The 18,871-nt window shown below is 38.5% G+C and overlaps 1 protein-coding gene across 1 annotated transcript in view; it reads right to left on the bottom strand.

The window, feature by feature from the left end:
- Window positions 1-18,871, bottom strand: part of SKAP1 (src kinase associated phosphoprotein 1) — a 304,650-nt gene that overhangs the window by 232,421 nt on the left and 53,358 nt on the right. The window contains exon 2 of the mRNA XM_019638609.1: window positions 14,527-14,632. Coding sequence (XP_019494154.1) covers window positions 14,527-14,632 — 106 coding nt within the window. The remainder of the gene's footprint in view (window positions 1-14,526; window positions 14,633-18,871) is intronic.

Raw genomic sequence — 18,871 nt, 5'->3', positions numbered from 1 at the left:
CCATAACAAACCAAAGCCAGCTATAGAGCCAAGGAGAAAAACATGAGCTTGGCGTTCTCAAAGCAAAAGATAATGGGAAGGAGAAACGATTTGTCTTCCTTCTGTGGGCATGGAGAAGATAGGCAACCTTTGCCATTCTTATCCTCTCTCCCTTTGCAACCATCTCCTGCCTCCCAGGGCCCTCAGCCCAGGTGCCAAGAACTCACGTTATCCATTGCTCCCTAATAAAGCATCAGTTTACCCACCCCTGCCCCATGCTTTACTCTCCCAAATTACCTGCCTCTCCTCCCCAAATCCAGCCAAAACTCATCTCCATGATTTAGTTCCATCCTATCTTCTCAGCTCTATCTCCCATTACTCTCCTATACCTAATAAACAGAATCACCCTTTGGTTCCCAAACATGACTAAACTTTATCTCCTCTGCATCTTTGCACCTGCTATTTTTGTAGGCAATGTATCTCACCAAAAATCCACCCCCCTTCAACCCATGGCCAAGCCATGATGCCATCTCATCCGTGAAAGCCTCTCAGAGCCTACCAACCAAAAATGATTTCCTCCTCTGGGGTTTTATGGTACAAACTATGTGTACCTCTCCTAAAACATCAGCAACAACGTATCTTGAATTATAGTTTTTCGTACATGCTTTCATATCTTTTCCATCAGGTTATAAATTTCTTGGGACTATTTTTTGGGTCTCTAGTATGTAACATGCATTGCATTAGGCACTTTATATGCACAACAACAATCCCACAGGGTGGGTGTATTGTATACTTATTCAATTTACCCTGCTCAAAAATAAGTTACAAGAGAACTGGAATCTGTGTCATGTTCACCAAAAAAATGCTTTGCAGACAATATATGCTCAGTCAACATTTGTTGAATGAATGAATGAAGTGACATTATCCACTTTTTATGAAGAAGCTGAACCTCAGTAAGAGTGCTGGCCCAATAGCCACACTGCCTGAGTTCAAATCTAATTCCAGACCCTAATAGCTACATAATCTTGAGCAAGCTGATCACCTCTCTGAACCTCAGTTTTCTCATCTGTTAAATGGGGCTTATAACACTACCTTCCTCACACACCTGTTGTAAAGATTAAATAAGATAATGCATGTGAAGCCCTTGACCATGGGCCTGGCACATGGGACATGTGTGATGGATGTTAGCTGTGACTGTTATTCTTACATTGCAGAGATAAAGCCCTCATTCTTCCTTAGGAAAAGGCTCCTCTGCTTCTTTTATAACCCTCAGTGTACCTAGCATCATGCATTACCTGTAACTGAGGGTCAACACACTTACTGGGCATTGAATTTCCTCAGCGCACGTGATGTGAACCAAAAATTAGAAGGAAGCCATTGAATGGGGCTAAATGAATGTGACTGTACAATCAAGTCTCTTAACCATCCAGGTAAATTTGTATTTTAAAAGAAGATGATGAGCCCAAATGAATCTCTAAAGACCCCCCAAGTACATAACAAAGTGAAACCAAACATTTCAGACCTTGTAGAAAAGAAATCTGTGGGCAGTGGACTCCACGCTGGCTCTTATGAGTCTGGCCACTCACTTGAAAAACAGGGATATGTCTTATGTCTTGATCACCTGGCATCATGTCCAACATAGAGTAAACAAATAGCCAATACATATTTGTTAAGTAAATTAACTGCTTCCGGTGTGTAATCCTCACCCTGCATTTAGTTGATTCCATTTGTCTTTATGACCAACATAAAAATCAATCATGGTGACTAATGTTTTGAGGAGGAAGTGAATGGTTTATTCAAGCACCATCACTTTGGAAAACTAGTCTCACAAATGCAAATGTTTTACTAAATAGTCACACAAAGTGTAGATAATATTTTTCTAGTAAAGGATTCATCCTGTGTCAGTTCAATGCAGCTCAAAGGGATACTATCTAAGAAATGGAAGTTGTTTCCAGTCAGTGATACCTCTAATGAAGACCTTGAGAATAAACTTCCTTTATTTAAATATATATATACATATATATATACATATGAAAAATCATCATAAATTACTCAGAGGACTGCTATATTTCATTGCTCAAAAATAACTGTACTTCCATCTGTGTGTGTGTATGTGTGTGTTTAGTAAAATATCTCCAAATACAGCTGCTTAAATGCACAGAAGTGACCCAAGGCCACACTACACAATTATCTTCTTTCCACATCTTTATTCCTCTCAGTGCCAACTCCTTTCCCACCTGGACATCAAATCCTCTTTGGCTTTTAAATCCCTGCCTCTTTTTAAAACAGGAAAGGCTCTGATATCAGTCACTTATGATTAAGTACATATTCACTGTAGAGAGTTAGAAAATACAAATAAACAAAAAGGAAAAATTGTAAATCAGTCAAACTCCACTTGCAAGAGTTTACTATCATTAACATTTTGGTGTTTTTCAGGCATTTTTCTCTGTGAGGTTTTATGTACATATTTAACCAATTTTTTTTACTTATAGTGTATCTTATTATTCTACATCAATAAATCTTCTATAGCATGAATAATTAAATTATCTTTTTAAAAAGTTTGCCCTTTCAACAGAATGGAGGAGCAGAGCAAACTGGAACAGGGATAAACTTAATTATGCCATTCTTTGAGTAAGACTTTATGAAGGCTACAGTTTAGCCCAGTGGTTCTCAACCTTCCTAATGCCACGACCCCTTAATACAGTTCCTCATGTTGTGGTGACCCCCAACCATAAAATTATTTTTGTTGCTACTTTATAACTGTAATTTTGCTACTGTTATGAATTGTAATGTAAATATCTTTTGTTTTCCAATGGTCTTAGGCGACCCCTGTGAAAGGGTTGTTCGACCCCAAAAGTGGTCGTGACCCACAGTTTGAGAACCGCTGGTTTAGCCAGTAACAAGGGGACTAGAAAGAAGACAGATGTAGGATGAAGAATCAGTAGGCTTGTTGATGGTTTGGGGAGTGAATGAACAAAAAAGAGTCAGGAATGACTCCCAGGATTCTATCTTGGGAGACTGGGCCAAAGGAAATAAAATTAGTCTCTGGGGGTGAGCAGAATATAAAATAATGAATTCAGTTATGGGTACTCAGGGTTCTTCTGGCTACAAGGAACATAAAACCTGACTGACAGGCTTCAACAAGTAGAACTTTATTTTTTTCCTCAAAAGTTGATTCCAGGTTTGATGCAAGGGCCCAGCAATTGCATGAAGGCCCTAGGCTCTTCCTATATTTCTGCTCTAACAACTTAGAGCACTGTCTTAAGGTGGCTTCTGCATTTCAACATATTGCTTTGTCCCAAGCATAGGACTGTGAGAGCCTATTAGAAGTATTCTCCTTACATTTCATTGGCCAAAACTGCATCGTATTGTAAACCCTAGACCAACCACTGGCAAAGCAGAATGGCTTTCAGATCACGGTTCATCCCTCGGCTGGTGGGGTTCTGTGGTTAAGGAAGACTGGAGGGTGTCTGCTTGGTAGGCATCCAGCAGGATCTACCCCAGCTTTGTGAAGTCTGAGGTAGCTATAAGACACCCACAAGGAGCTATCCATATGGTGTCTAGTGCCTTGGAAAGAGAACTGCAGTTGAGCTGTAAGACTGGGAGTCATCCACGTACAGAGGAAATTGTGGAATTAACAGACAAGCACGCCGTTGCCGAAGAATGTGGTAAGGAAAGAGACAAGACTGAGGGACAACAGTGAAGAGGACAGGGTAGGAAAAAAAGAATTCAAGCAAGAGCCTAAACAAAGAGTATAAAAGCAAGGAAGAAGGAAAATCAGAAGAGGCTATTATCATGGGAATCAACAGAGGAAGAGCTTTCTCATTTTTTGAGGAAAAGGATGCTATCAATGGTGTCACATGCTGCAGAGGCACCAAATAAGACACACACTGAACAGTGTCACCTGGATGTGGCAATGAGAGAGTTACTGATACTTTGGCAAGAGTAACTTGATAGAAGCAAAGCCTAGATTATAGGGGACTGAAGAATGACCAGAGAGGAGGAAACCAGAAATGGCTAGTCTAGGCTTCTATTTCAAGGAGTTAGTCTGTAAAAAAAAAAAAAAAAATACATGGAGGACAGTAGCTAGAGAAGGAACCAGGTTTTTCTTAATATTAGGAGAGATTTGAGTATATTTACATGATGAAATCGAAGAGATGTAACAGAGGGAAAAGCTAAATTTAAGAAAGAGAGGGTCTCTAGGGGCAGCAGTAATAGTGGGGTGAAGATGACAACTGCGAATCAATGTTTCCATTCTCAAATAGTGAGAGGATGGACTCTGGACTCAAAAGACGACAAAGGGACAGAGAACTGTAACGCCACACAGACAAATCTCAAAAGGAGCAAGGCTTGGGATAAGGTTGAGAAGTAAAAGTCTAGAAGTGGCAGCAGGAAGCTTGAAGAACGCCAACAGCACTCCTGGAAAATGAGCAAATTCTATGTAAGACAGTGGCAAGCAAAACAAGGTCCTGCAGAAGAGCCACGTTTTATTCAGGCAGCGATGGAGAAAAGAGGCTGAGGAAATAGTGAAGTCTGATTATAACAGGACACGGATTCTAAGAAACAAAAGGAGAGAGATTAGAAGAGAGGTCATCAGGAAGGTGAGCGATGGTGGAGACAAGGAAGTGCGAAGCTGAATAGGAAGGATGATGACCAAAGGCAGAGAGGCAGAGGGGTGGGTGAGTGACAGGTCACAAAGATGGCTGGCATGCCGGCATCCATGCTCCAACAGAACTCCAATATGTGCTCTGCAGTCTTGTAACCTTTTATCACAGAACGTCAGAGAAACATTGTCATAGGAGACATCTGAAAAGATGGATACTACCTCTACAAATGGCTCTATATTCTCTAATGCTCCATATAAAGAAAGCATCCTATCTGTGCAAAGAATACGTGGGGCTGGCTACTGAAGAGTAAATTTCCTAATAAAGAGGGTCTCTTAGTCTAAGGTTTAGCCTAGAACCTAAAAATATATTTATAACAGTTTCCCCCCATTCGTCCAACTCACAATATTGAGATCATACCACATGTCAGCACCATGCTAGACTTCTTTTCTTTTAATAAACATAAGACCATCCCTGCCTCTAAGGAGTTTATACTCTCCAAAAATATGTATTCTGAGTTCCAAGAAACTAAATTTAAAAGGAACTTAAAAGCATGTGTTAGAACAATGCTTCTTAAGTGTTGATGTGCATGCAAATAACCCTGGGATCTTATTAAAATACAGATTCTGATTCAGTAGGTCTGATCCAATGGGGCCTGAGATTCTATATTTCTAACAAGTTTCCAGGTGACGTTGGTGTTGCTCGGCCATGGGCCACACCTGGGGAGTATCAAGGAGCTAAAGACTCTAGCAAAAAAGATTCCTTGCTTCACCTTTTCTATTATATTTACCTGTAAAGTCCTGAGGCTCTTTCCTCTTTTCCTTGCTAACTCTCCTATCCATCCATTTTTCTAATTAAAAAAAAGGGGCAGAGGGGGTAAAAAGCCTCAAAAAAAGGGGTGTTTTTTTTTCTTCCAAGCACCTAATAGCTACACACACTGCTTTCATGAACATGTCAAACATCTATCTCATGTGATTAAATACTTCTATGGAACCTCTAATATTTCAAACAGAGCACCTAGCGATTCAGTGAAAGAATAAGAGACTGGGAACAGCAATTAATTCTAGTTATGCCATATGGCAGTATAGAACACTGGCTGGAACCTGAAAACTCAATTTCACAAGAGTCTTACTTATTCTGAATTTTAATCATTATAGGATCAGCAAACATATGCCTACCAACCTGCTCCATTTACACAAAATTCTAAAGAATAATCACACTGCACACTCAAAAATGATTGGTATTTCCCAAATGGATTCGAAATTTCTCTCCTACCAGATTCTCAAAATAAAGTAGTTGCTGACAGCTCTGGTTTAATTTCCCTGTGAAATAAAGTCTTCAAACAGTTCTTTTAATGAAGAGTGTTGCTTGCTTGCTTACCATTTTCATCATCAGCTCACAATTTTGCACAAGTCTAATTTTCTCCAGTTCTGGATTCCTCAGCCCTGGGGCTGGTTCAGGTGCTGGACCCCCGGCCCCGTGAATGCCTCCATTACACCATATTCTTTCCATTTCACCTCTCTCCAGAATGGAGACATTATCGTTTTCAACACTTACTCCGTCCCCCGTCCTCTTAGAGCTAAGATACTTTCATCTCCTGGACATATAATAACTTCAAGATAAGGACAGAAAAATCAGTTCTTGTTCTGTGAACTTTTGTCTCCAGTGCTTGAGAGACTATCCTAATATCCCCTGAACATGTTTTAGTGATAACATTTACTGCACTAGGGCCAAAATGATTTTCTGCCACTTTCAATTCTAGTTCAATAAAAGAATAAGAGCTTTGTTTCTAACCTCTGTCATTTTTAATACCATAAAATGATTTAAAAAATGTAAAATTGAGTTCCATTTCCTACTGGACTACCAATCTCATATTAGCTTTCCTTTTATCAAATTTATGAGAAAAGTCAGAAATTGCCTTTCCTTAAAAAAAAAAATCAAAATTTCAGGATCTCCTGGGCAGAATGTTTGAATTGAATTTCAGCTCTCAATAATTGCTGGCCTGGAAGTTTTAAAGAAGTATAAAAGTTAGCTACTTAAAGTTATTTATATCAGAAATAAGCAATGGGAGGGTAATCCCTTAGCCCACACTCATCCAGAAATAATGCTATTCCTAGAAAATCATCATCCTAAAAAAAATCACGAATACGTTTATTACATTTCCAAATTGAGGAAGTCTATGGCTTTCTGAAACCACAGTGAGTGAAGTCTATGGTTTCTGAACTGCAAAGTGAAACAAATGCTTTTTGCAACGTTATAGTATTTTGAAAATTTTCAAATATGCATAAAAAGTGAAAGAAAACCCATATATGCCCACAACCCAGATTCTATGATTCACATTTTGTTATATTTGCTTTGTTACATATATACCCATTCATCTTTTTGATGCATTCCAAAATTAATTTCAGACATTAGTATACTCCATCCCTGAACACTCCATGCCTATATAACTAACTAAACTTCAATATTTATTTACAGTTATTTTAAACCATTAATTTTTTGAAAGATGCTAATTCGTTTTTTTATTTTGTAATGATTTGGCTAGGTAAACTAAGCAACCAATTGGAAGTTCTACAGTCTAAATCATGATCTTTTATTAACTCTGTTACTTTGAGTAATTTCTTATATCTTAATTCTCTCAACAACAAAGGAATAAAGGCACTTGGTGGACATGGTAGAGGTTTCTATCACCAAACTGTAGAATGGACTTTGTGGTTACGGCAGAATTCACAAATGAGAGACACTCAGTAAGATAACCTAGGGAGATAGCTCACTGGAGATTATATGGGCAGAAAGTTTTCTGTAAATTATAATAAGAACCTCAACAAGGCTCACGAACTCCATGGAGCTTGTGTCTGAACATTTAATGAGAAAACATCTTATATAAGCCACAATGTGTCTATGATAAAACAATTGAAGCTGGACTGTTGAAGACTTAATCACTCCAAGTGGGAATTTCATAACAAAGCACTAGCATCAAATTGGGATTTGTTGGCTTTGCAAAGCCATAATATTCCCGATTTGTAAACTCCTTAACAGACTATCCACTAAGAGCTGGTAGAAGAATAGCTGCCCCTTCCTTTACGCGCTATTTGTTCCCTTATACTGGTTTTGGTTTTTTTTTTCTCTCAGAAGATTGGCCCTGGAAGGAGCATCCTTTGAAGCCTGAAGAATCAAAACTAGTGCAAAGCACTGCTGAGCGTTTTGAAAGAAATATGAAGAAACTACACTGGACCTGGGGCGATAAGCTGAGATCTTTCCCAAACAGGTCAGCAGTTGGTCTGTAAAATATCCCCATTGCCAAGGAGGCAGTGACATCTTGTGTAAATCAAAAACTAAAACGCTAAGATATCTCATTTCCATTTTAAAGGCATGCGGGTTAAATATGGATATCTAGCACTGGAGAAGTTCCTGTGGGATTGATTTTTTTTCCCCATCTTCTCTGAGCCCTTTGCTGAGCGTGATAAGTAGGACCACATTTCATTATCAACCCTGCTAGCACTGCACTTTGGGGAGGCTAGATGAGGCTACACAGTGGGAGAGAAGATTCAGCTTCCAAAGAAGAAATGATTTACATGGTGTGATTATAAAAACCCACGTTAAGCCCAACTCATTTCCAACAGAATCATGAAATAAAGTAAAATCCCAAGGAAATGAATTTCCTGCATCACCGCGATACCATAAAAGAAATCAAATAGGGGTTTCGAGGTATGGTTGGTCATGTTTGCATCCTTGTAACATTTGAGAAAAAAATAATTTGGAACAACATTTTGGGGTAGGCAACTTAAAAAGAAAACGTAAGATCATCGTTAGGGGACTCTTCAATTGAATCAGTGCTATAGAAATAACCTCAGAACAAAGAGTTGGGCTCCTGACAACTGACCCAGTGCTCTTGCATTTCTCTACCCTTTGCCCCAATTTCACAGGAAGTGGATACAGGGTAGGTCTGTATCAGAAATAAGAGAAAACAGGGCCGGCCGGGTGGCGTGTTGATTAAGAACTGGCTTGGGACGCCAGAGGGCCCCGGTTAGGATCCCACATATGAGGGCCAGTGACACTGCCCTCTACAGCTAAGATGCTGAACAACAGCTCAACCGGAGCTGGGCTGCCGTGAGTCGCCGGCGATGGCTAGGCTGCAGCCCCTGTGGCAGTGGGTTGCCATGGGCTACTGTGTGTAGCCAGCAGCCAGCGTGAGCGGCCAGCAGCCGCAGGGGCCGTCCAGAAGTCGGCGATTGATCTGCCTCGCCCGGGAAGAGCGCGATGATGGTGCCACCTTGGGCCAGTGAAGTACAACTAGACTCCACAACTAGACTGAAGAACAAAACGACAGCAACTTGTCTGTTCCCCTTCTCCCAATTCCCCAGCGCTGTTCCCATACCCCAATTCCCCAATAAAAATCTTTAAAAAAAAAAAAGAAAGAAAGAAGAGAAAACAAGCAACTTAGAGAAAAACCGTAATCAGGAAGGCCCCGCACCACGAGGTTCCTGGATATCCACAAATAGATGAATACAGAGAGGAATTTTTTTCACTGGCTTTTTATAAGCAGAGAAAATATTACAGCACAGGGACTAAAGGCTAGCTCCACATCAGATGAGACTGAACATCAAGGCCAAAGCAAATGGTGGTAAAATGAAGACAGTAATTTCTTACAAATGATCTTTTCACACGATGTATGAATTAAGAGCCTCCATTTATAGACAAATAGAAAAGCTTCATGTATTAAAAAACTGACACTGAGAATTTTCTGAGACCTTCCAAGACAAAATCCACATTGTGTAGATAATAGGAATGTGCCCAAGTGATAATGATGGCTATAATTCTATCAGGAGTAAAGCAAATTTCAGCGACCTAACTATATGGCCAAAAAGTAGTGCTCAGCTTATTACTCTAACTGGTTAGTTCAACCAAAAGGGTGCAAGCTCACTTACCTGCCTGCCTCCTAGGTTACATTTCAAAATTCCGTTCACTCTTGATAGAACATATTATTCTGTTTAAAGAGCTCAGTACTGGGAATTTTTAACAAAAAGTTTTGAAAGGAACAAATTTATTCATCCAAACTCTTTTTAAAACCCACCTATTACTTAGCATGAAAAATATTATTATGTATTTTTATGTGATGCCCAAAGGGAGAAGTTTCTGCCCACTAATACCACCAAAAATGTCCAGTATAAAAGAAAAAAAATGGATCCATTTAATCTTGGAGCTGGTACCAAATCCAAGATATTCACACAAGTGAAAGAGTACAAAATAATCGTCATCATAAAATTAAAAGGAAAGCTGTACATTTCAAGGCTGCTTTGAAAGCACAGAAGACTTGCTCTGAAAGAACACATACCAAGATGATTTTCCCTTCCAGGTTAAGCAAGAGACTGACAGAAGGTAATATTATATTAGTCTCACCTGTAGAGCAATTCAGACTAAAAAAGAAATAAATATAACCCCACTCCCAGAAAAGTATATCTCCAAAAACCTCTAACACAATTTTGAACCTCAACACTCACTCACTGAAAAACAGAAAACGAGTACAGGAATTTGGCATATAACTAATCAGTTGAAAGCCCTGAAGTTGTTGCAGCTTTTTGTGTTCTTTCTTGGTTTAGGGATGGGAAGAAGAAATAGGAGTGAAAAAGGAAGAAATGAATTTTTATCCTTCAAGATGTGGTCAAATTATTGCTATGATTTTTGAGGCTTTTCGGAGTTCTTTAAACTTAAATGGATTGTACAAGTATCTCCTCCTCTTTTTTTTCCCCCTACGTTGGCACTGGCACTCCAGTATAAGTAGCAAAATGAACAACAGAAAGAAATGTTATGAGCAAATATCTAAACTTGGAGTAACACAATATATGAACAGCGCATTACACATTAGTTCTCTTGATAAGCACACTTCATTTGGATGTGTTTTCTTTTGGGGGTTTTAAGCTCAATAACTAGCACTTAGGAAAAGTAAAACTCTCTATGTAATTAATGGTAATGATATTTACAGTACGTATACGACTTTGAAACTCTTATTCCCAAGAGCTGTATCAGACTAACTCCGTGTCTTTCTTCCTATAATACAAAGACATATGAATGATATATTCTTAAACTAAATCTTATTTTAAAGCTAAATCCATGTTAAGCTGAAAAGAAAAAACTTTGGGAGTTCCCAAAGAAAACTGGAATTACTTTTATAATATTTGTACTAATGGATCATGTTTCATGCAGAGCTATATACTAACCACCCACAATGAGACATGTTCAAGATAGTCTTTCAGCCTGTATTTTAAATGCCCTGGGTTTTGTGGGGTTTGTACTATAGCCCTGTTACATAACGCTATTTCTTTATTTCTTTCCATTCCAGTGTGCTATCAATCTACCTGTCTGTTTTTGGAGTTCCTTTAAGTTTCACAAAAGGAAACCATACTCCAACTTTGTTTCCATCGGCTCTGGCCCGCACTTCCAAAAGTGAGCATAAAGGGCTAGTTGTTCCGAAACGGGCCATTGAGAGAGAATTTATCCCTACCTCAGTAATAAAAATATTCTGTTTTCTTCATCCCTTCCCCCACTCTCCATATATGCTCGCTATCAGATGGCCTCCCCTGAATTGAACTACAGAAATGCTCCACTGTTTCTCCAAACGCCTAAGAACACCATCAAGCGTCTGAGTGTGGATCGTGTCTGCTTCATTCCAGGTGTCTCACATCTGGTGCTGCTCCTGCAGTGACCACGGTAATAAAACAGGAGGAGCCACTGCCTGGCTTTCATCCTAATCATTCTCTAAAGAGCTCGATGAAAACTTGGACTAGGAATGTGAAAGCCGTTAGTTTTTAGGGAGCCCGTTTAACTGAAGAAGCAGTTTGAAGAAGAGCAATACACATCACAGCTCAGGACATCAAATACCACAATAGGGCTTCATTTCCTTGGAATCACAGTCTGCCATCCGTTTTTTATTTTGTCTTACATGGAAACATCATCCTTCATTGGTAACACCTTTAAACCAAAAAACTCGTGGGTAGGTAGAGATACAGATACGATTTTACTTTTTGTTTTTAAGTCTGGGAGGGGAGAGAATAGCTAAGCGGCTTGCACTGAAAAACAGATGAACATTTGGAGGACACCCATGACTCTTGACACAAGTAAAGTTTCCTGAGGTCAGTCATTCTAGACAGTAGAAAGGTGGCAAATGGCACATTATACCAGTTATGATGGAGTCAGATGCTTTAATTTACAGCAAGTCTGCAGCCATGGCAAACAGCACTGAATTCTGAGCTACAATAAAACTTAGGGCCATGCCCCTAGAGTTTACCAAGAATCAGAGGCAGTGTTATTTTCACTTGGATCCACCCTTTTCATTCTCAAGCAGCACAGCACTGAACGAAGAAAGGAAGCAAGGACACAACAAAGAGCTGTGTGTGTGTGGGGGGGGAATACATATATTTTATATTTATCTACAGTATATAGTATACACAGATATATGTCATATTTATCTAGTGGCTTTCCCAGATTATCCTGCTTGAGATTTCTTATCTGTCTTCCAAACAAGTCCTGATGTGCCAAATTAGAGTTTTAAATAGGTTCCTACCTCCCCAAAACTTTACCAAACCCTAAAATATTATGCTTTAATATGACTAAAGATAAAACGTTTTAAATGACTTTCAACAATTCTTTTCACGTTACTCAGCATTTAACTCTCAAGTTTGATGACTTCCAAAAATCTTTTCACGCCCAGCTTTTGGAAGAGATACAACTGGCACACAACACGAGTAAATGTGACTGGCATTGCACAAACTTTCAGTGCTTTAAACCAACTGATATCAACCCGTATAAGTAGAGAACATTGCCCAGCCATACACAGGAGTGATATGGCTGAGGGAGAGGATTCAGTAAAACAAGGGTGACATTAACAGGATAATGATTGAATAGGTGGATAGAAGGCAACTTCAAACAGCTTGCCAAAGGAAAGCCTTATTTTTTCCATTTTCTTGTATAGTATCTAATTTCTGGCTCCTCATTTCCTCCATGATCTGATAATTATGAAATTCTAAATAAAGTGTCATCTTTCTTGCAACAAATCAATGAACAGAAAGCTCTCATCAACAATGCAGATGTTTCCTAAAGCTCCTGCTGATTATTTCCTGAATGTCTATCCCACAAACCACACAGCAAGTTCCTTGAGAAAAGAAACCCTCTCTACCCCATAACTAATACAGCTTCTGTGTGTGTGCGTGTGTGTGTGCGTGCGTGTGTGTGTGCATTTAAAAAGAGGACTAAAGTAATATGCAACTGATAACAATGAGTCACGACAAATATCACCTTTTGTTACCAATTTTAGATTGAAATTTAGCCCTTTCCAAATGCTATGGTACAAATATGGGAAGGAGAATTCCTTTACATTGTATATCTGTCCCTACAGATGCAGTAAAATTGTTTTTGCGTTCCTTATCACAGATTTATACCAATAGCACCCCCATATACACAATTATAGTTTTGGCATCCCTCTCCCAACAACACAATTTTTAAAAATTCTACCTTTATTCCTCCTGCTATCCTTATAATAATCCTATAATACAAAGGTCAACTTTGTGTTATTAAAAAGTAAAAAATTCAATGGGTTACTAACAAAGCCTTCAGGTTCACAGCTAACTCTGAGCTTATCTACTAAGGAAGTAACATTTTGAGGAAGTTTGTTTTAAACTCTTCCAGCCTCCCAAAAATTATAGGTATTCTCACTTTTGCAAAAAAGCTCCCATCTTCTGCATTCTGTTTGTTTCAATTATTCAGGGCAAGCCAGGCTGATAATTACACAGTCCCAGTTGCTGAGTAAAAGTGATGCTTAATTAGCCAGCAGGAAAGATCGATTAAGATCCAGCAGGACATCTTGTGAGGTGCTCTCACATTCCTGAAGGGAATAGATTCTGGCTGTGCCCTTTGAAAGGATAAAATTCCCTGCATCTAAGGAGTTTCAATGAGGTTTCTAAAGTAGATGCTAAGATCCATCAGCCACACAAATTAACTCTCAGTTATAACCCTGCAGATGCCCCCCCCTTTTCCAAGAGTACCCAGTGCAAACATTCAGAATCACATTGCCACCGGGATGGAAACGGCTTAAAGTAACACTTACCCCACCTCTCGTTCAGTTACCACATTTCAAGTAAGAGGTGGTCGAGAAATATATCGTAAAGGAAAATTTTTATTTCTTCCTCCCCCAGGCAGGTGTATGCCTCTGTCAGATGCTCACATTCTACAAGTCACAAATTAGGTCAGGGACTCTTATTTTAAAAAAAACCAAAAAACCTAATGAGCACGATAACCCAGTCTGAGACCAAAACATTTCAATATGGTCAAAGAATCAACTGGATAAGTCTGGTTTATGTTTTCTATTAGAGAAGGAGATGTGGAAGTGAAATTAGGACCAAAAATCATAACAAAAATTAAGTATCTCACACTGCCTATCATCTTCCCATTAGTAATGTGGACAAGCATAGCTTTTCACACATTTTGCAAAAAGGTTTAATAAAGACCAACATAACAATCCAAAGCTAAAAGCAGAATAATTATCTTAAGACACATAATTATAAAAATATTTATATTTTGGAATGACCGGTTAGCTCAGTTGGTTAGAGCATGGTGCTGAGAGCATCAAGGTTGCTGATTCAATCCCCACGTGGGCCACTGTGAGCTCTGCCCTCCTTAAAAGAGTCAACTATGCCATTGTAGCGTGAAAGCAATGTGTAACCAATGACCATGGCTGTTCCCCAGTAAAATATATATATGTAAACTACACTAACTGTGGTTGCTTACCTCCAATTCAATTAAGTAAATATTTATTAAGCCTCTAACAAATGTAGAGAACTGTGATAGGTATGTCTTACCTTGTTAATTTATACACTATTAAAGTAGATTTTACTGATTATAGATTGTTGTAAAGCTTATGAAGAAGAATAATGGAACCATTTATACAAACCTAGTTTTGATTTGTTGAAAGCCACGAAGAATATGGTCTCTGTGGTCCCTTGCAAGAGCACTGAGGTTCTCATTCCTCAAACCTTCTGCCAGAAACTCCTCAGCATCTAAAAGAAAAAAGAAAAAGAAAGTTAATCAACAGAAAATAATACTAAGGGAGAAAGAAGAAAATATGAAGAATTAAGAAATGGATATTCTCTTTAAAAACTTTAAAGTTGCAGAGCAATGTGAATGTACTTAATGCTACAGAACTGTACACTTAATAAGGTGAAAATGGTAAATTTTATGTAATGTGTATTTTACCAGAATAAAACATAAATAAAACTTTATATATTCTTATAAGTGACACCTTTTGATAATTTAAGACCTCACTATGAATTTAGAAAGCAAACGCATATATTAACTACAAGACAAAACTATTTTCTAAACCATTTTAAAGAAATATTTAAATAGTAATTGTCATTGATGGCAGAGGACAGACTGTCATTTTCATAAACATATAAATATTACAAACAATTCATAGAAGGTCACAGGCCAGTAGAAGCTAGAAAGAAATACCAATAAATGGAGCTGAAATAAAAAATAGAGCTGAACTGCAGAATCAAGAACAAAAGGGGCAGGCATTCAAAGAAGAAAAATTAATTAGCAAATGCATCATCAATGAAAATGACAATGCAACCAAGTGAAGGAACCCACATGGAAAAGAAAAATGCGTTCAAGAGAAGGAAACTGCAATTAATGTGAGCATACATTATAAAATAGGGACATGAAACAAATATATAATTGGAAACAAATCATGTTATGTTGAAAGAAACGGGGGGGCACCTACAAATTTTCAAAGACAAAATACATTCATAATGATTATAGTTGCCAGAAATACTAGCTACATACTTTATTATGCATAAAAGGGTATCTAAAAAGCATATAAATAATATAGTTAAAATTTTCCACTTCCAAAAATAATGCCTGTAATATGAAACTGTATCATATATACTATCAAAATAAGGCTATGGATGTATATGGTTGGGTTACATAAGCACACTTAAAAATTTGCTTTACATTCACACCATTCAACACCACCAAACGAAAAATCCTGGATAGCCATCACCAAGACTTTTGATGAGGTATAAAGTTTTGGAAATTAAAAACTTCAGAGAGGACCACCATCAATTTCCAAGGCCTGCAGCACATTTATTGTATATTTTATTTAGTAGGCTCCTCCAAGTTCCTCTGAGGGCTAAAGAACAAGGAAATTGAAAGTTGAATTAAAAGGTAAAAATAAATATCAAAAATTCAATTAATACAATACACCATATTAATAGAGCAAAGAACAAAGACCACATGATCATCTCAATAGATTCAGAAAGAACATTTGACAAAATTCAATAACTCTTCATGATAAAAAAAAATCACTCAACAAATTGGGAATAGAGGGAAACTTCCTCAGGCTGATAAAAAGCATCTACAAAAAACCCACAGCTAGGGCCGGCTAAGTGGCACGATGGTTAAGAACTGGCTTGGGATGCCAGAGGGCCCCAGTTCGGATCCCACATATGAGGGCCAGTGACATTGCCCTCCACAGCTAAGATGCTGAACAACAGCTCAACCTGGAGCTGGGCTGCCGTGAGTCGCCGGCGACGGGGTAGGCTGCAGCCCCTGTGGCAGTGGGTTGCCATGGGCTACCGTATGTAGCCAGCAGCCAGCGTGAGCGGCCATCCAGAAGCTGGCGACTGATCTGCCTCGCCCGGGAAGAGCGCAATGATGGTGCCAACTTGGGCCAGTAAAGCAACATCCTCCACAACTAGACTGAAGAACAAAAACCACAGCAACTTGTCTGTTCCCCTTCCCCCAATTCCCCAGCTCTGTTCCCCAATTTCCCAATAAAATCAAACAAACAAAAAAACCCACAGCTGACATCATATTTAACACTGAAAGACTGAATCCTTTCTCCCTGTTCCTAAGATCAGGAACAAGACAAGGAGATCTGCTCTCACCATTTATACTCAAAATTGTACTGGTGCCAGTCAGGGCAATTATGCAAGAAAATGAAATTAAAAGAGTCCAGATTAGAAAGAAATAAAAATATCTCTACTTACAGATAATGTGATCTTGTGTATAGAAAACTCTAAGGGATCCACTAAAAAACTATTAGAACTAATAAACGAGTTCAGTAAGTTTGCAGTATACAAGATTTGTATGTAAAAATCAGTTTTATTCCTATATAGTAGCAACGAACAAACTAGAAATGAAATTAGGAACATTCAATTTAAGAGCATAAAACAGAATTAAATATGTAGGAATAAATTTAACAAAAGAAGCACAGAACTTAGACCCTGAAAACTACAAAATGTTTTTGAATGACATTAAAGACCTAAATGGAAAGATGGTCCATGTTCATAGATGAGAAGACTTACTATTGTTAAAATGGCAATATTGGGCTGGCCGAGTGGCACGATGGTTAAGAACTGGCTTGGAACACCAGAGGGCCCCGGTTTGAATCCCACATATGAGGGCCAGTGACACTGCCCTCTACAGCTAAGATGCTGAACAAGAGCTCAACCTGGAGCTGGGCTGCTGTGAGTCGCCGGCGATGGCGTAGGATGTAGCCCTTGTGGCAGTGGGTTACCATGGGCTACCGTGTGTGGCCAGCAGCCGCCGTGAGCGGCCGTCCAGAAGCCGGCGACTGATGTGCCTCGCCTGGGAAGAGCGCAATGATGGTGCCAACTTGAGCCAGTGAAGCAACATCCTCCACAACTAGACTGAAGAACAAAAAAAACGACAGCAACTTGTCTGTTCCCCTTTCCCCAATTCCCCAGCACTGTTCCCATCCCCCCAATTCCCCAATAAAAAAAATCTTTAAAAATAATGGCAATATTCCCCAAATTGATCTGAAGGTTCAACGCAATCCCTACCAAATTCTGAGCTGGCTTTTTTGCAGATATTGACGAGCTGATCCTAAAATTTATTTGGAAAGTCAAGGGACCCAGAATAGTCAAAGCAATTTTTAAAAAGAAGAACAAATTTAGAGGACTCACATGTTTTATTTCAAAACTTACTACAGAGGTACAGTAATCAAGATGATATGGTACTGGCATAAAGATAGACATATAGATCAAAAGAACAAAATTGGGAATTCAGAAATAAACCCTCAAATTTATAGCAATTTATTAACTTTTGACAAGGATACCAAGACAATTCCATGGGAAAGAATAGTTTTTTAAAACAAATGGTGCTGAAACAACTAAATATCCACATGCAAAAGGATAAAGGTGGACCCCCTACCTCACACAATATACAAAAATTAACTCCAAATGAATGAAAAACTTAAATGTAAAAGCTAAAACTGTAAAACTCTTAGAAGAAAACAGGCCTAAATTCTCATGACTTTGGATTAAGCAATAGTTTCTGAGATACGACACAGAAAGAGCAAGCAACAACAAAAATAAATAAATTGATCATTATCAAAATTAAAACTATTGTCCTTCAAAGAATGCCATCAAGAAAGTGAAAAGATAACCCACAGAATGGGAGAAAAATTTTGCAAATCATACAGCTGATAAGAGATTATATGTAAAATATATAAAGAAGTCTTACAACTGAATAATAAACAGACAATTAACCCAATTTAAAAATGAACATGTGGAGAAAAGGGAACCCTGGTGCATTGTTGGTGGGACTGCAAATTGGTGCAGCCATTATGGAAATTAGTATGGAGGTATCTCAAAAAACTGGAAATGGAACTACTGTATGACCCAGCAATTCCACTCTTGGGAATTCGAAAAAATATATGCACCCCTATGTTCATTGTAGCGCTATTTACAATAGCCAAGACTTGGAAACAACCGAAATGCCCATCGGTAGATAACTGGATTAAGAAACTGTAGTACTTTTATACAATGGAGTATTACTCCGCTATAAAGAAGAATGAAATCGTACCATTTGCAACGATATGGATGGACCTACAGACTATTATGTTAAGTGAAATAAGTCATTCGGAGAAAGACAAATACCGTATGATCTCACTTATATGTGGAATCTAAAAAACTAAATGAACAAGCAAAGTAAACAGAAATAGTTTCAGAGGTATAGAGGAACAACTGATGGTTGCTAGTTGGGAGGGGGCTGGGGATGAGGGAGAAAGGGAAGGGATTAGCATAAATAGGTAACTACAATATTGTCACAGGAATATGAAAGGCAGTTTGAGGAATATAATTAATAATGTTGTAAATATTTTGTAGGGTGTCAGATGGTCACATATCTTGTTAGGGAGACCACTTCATGGACGGGGTAGAAGCTTGATCACCGCACTGTACACCTGAAACTGATGTTGTATAATATTGTATGTC

Source organism: Hipposideros armiger, unplaced genomic scaffold (assembly GCF_001890085.2).
Source record: "Hipposideros armiger isolate ML-2016 unplaced genomic scaffold, ASM189008v1 scaffold_40, whole genome shotgun sequence".
Lineage (NCBI taxonomy): Eukaryota > Metazoa > Chordata > Mammalia > Chiroptera > Hipposideridae > Hipposideros > Hipposideros armiger.
Note: the sequence above shows the minus strand (reverse complement) of the source record. Positions and strands in the feature narration are given on the sequence as shown.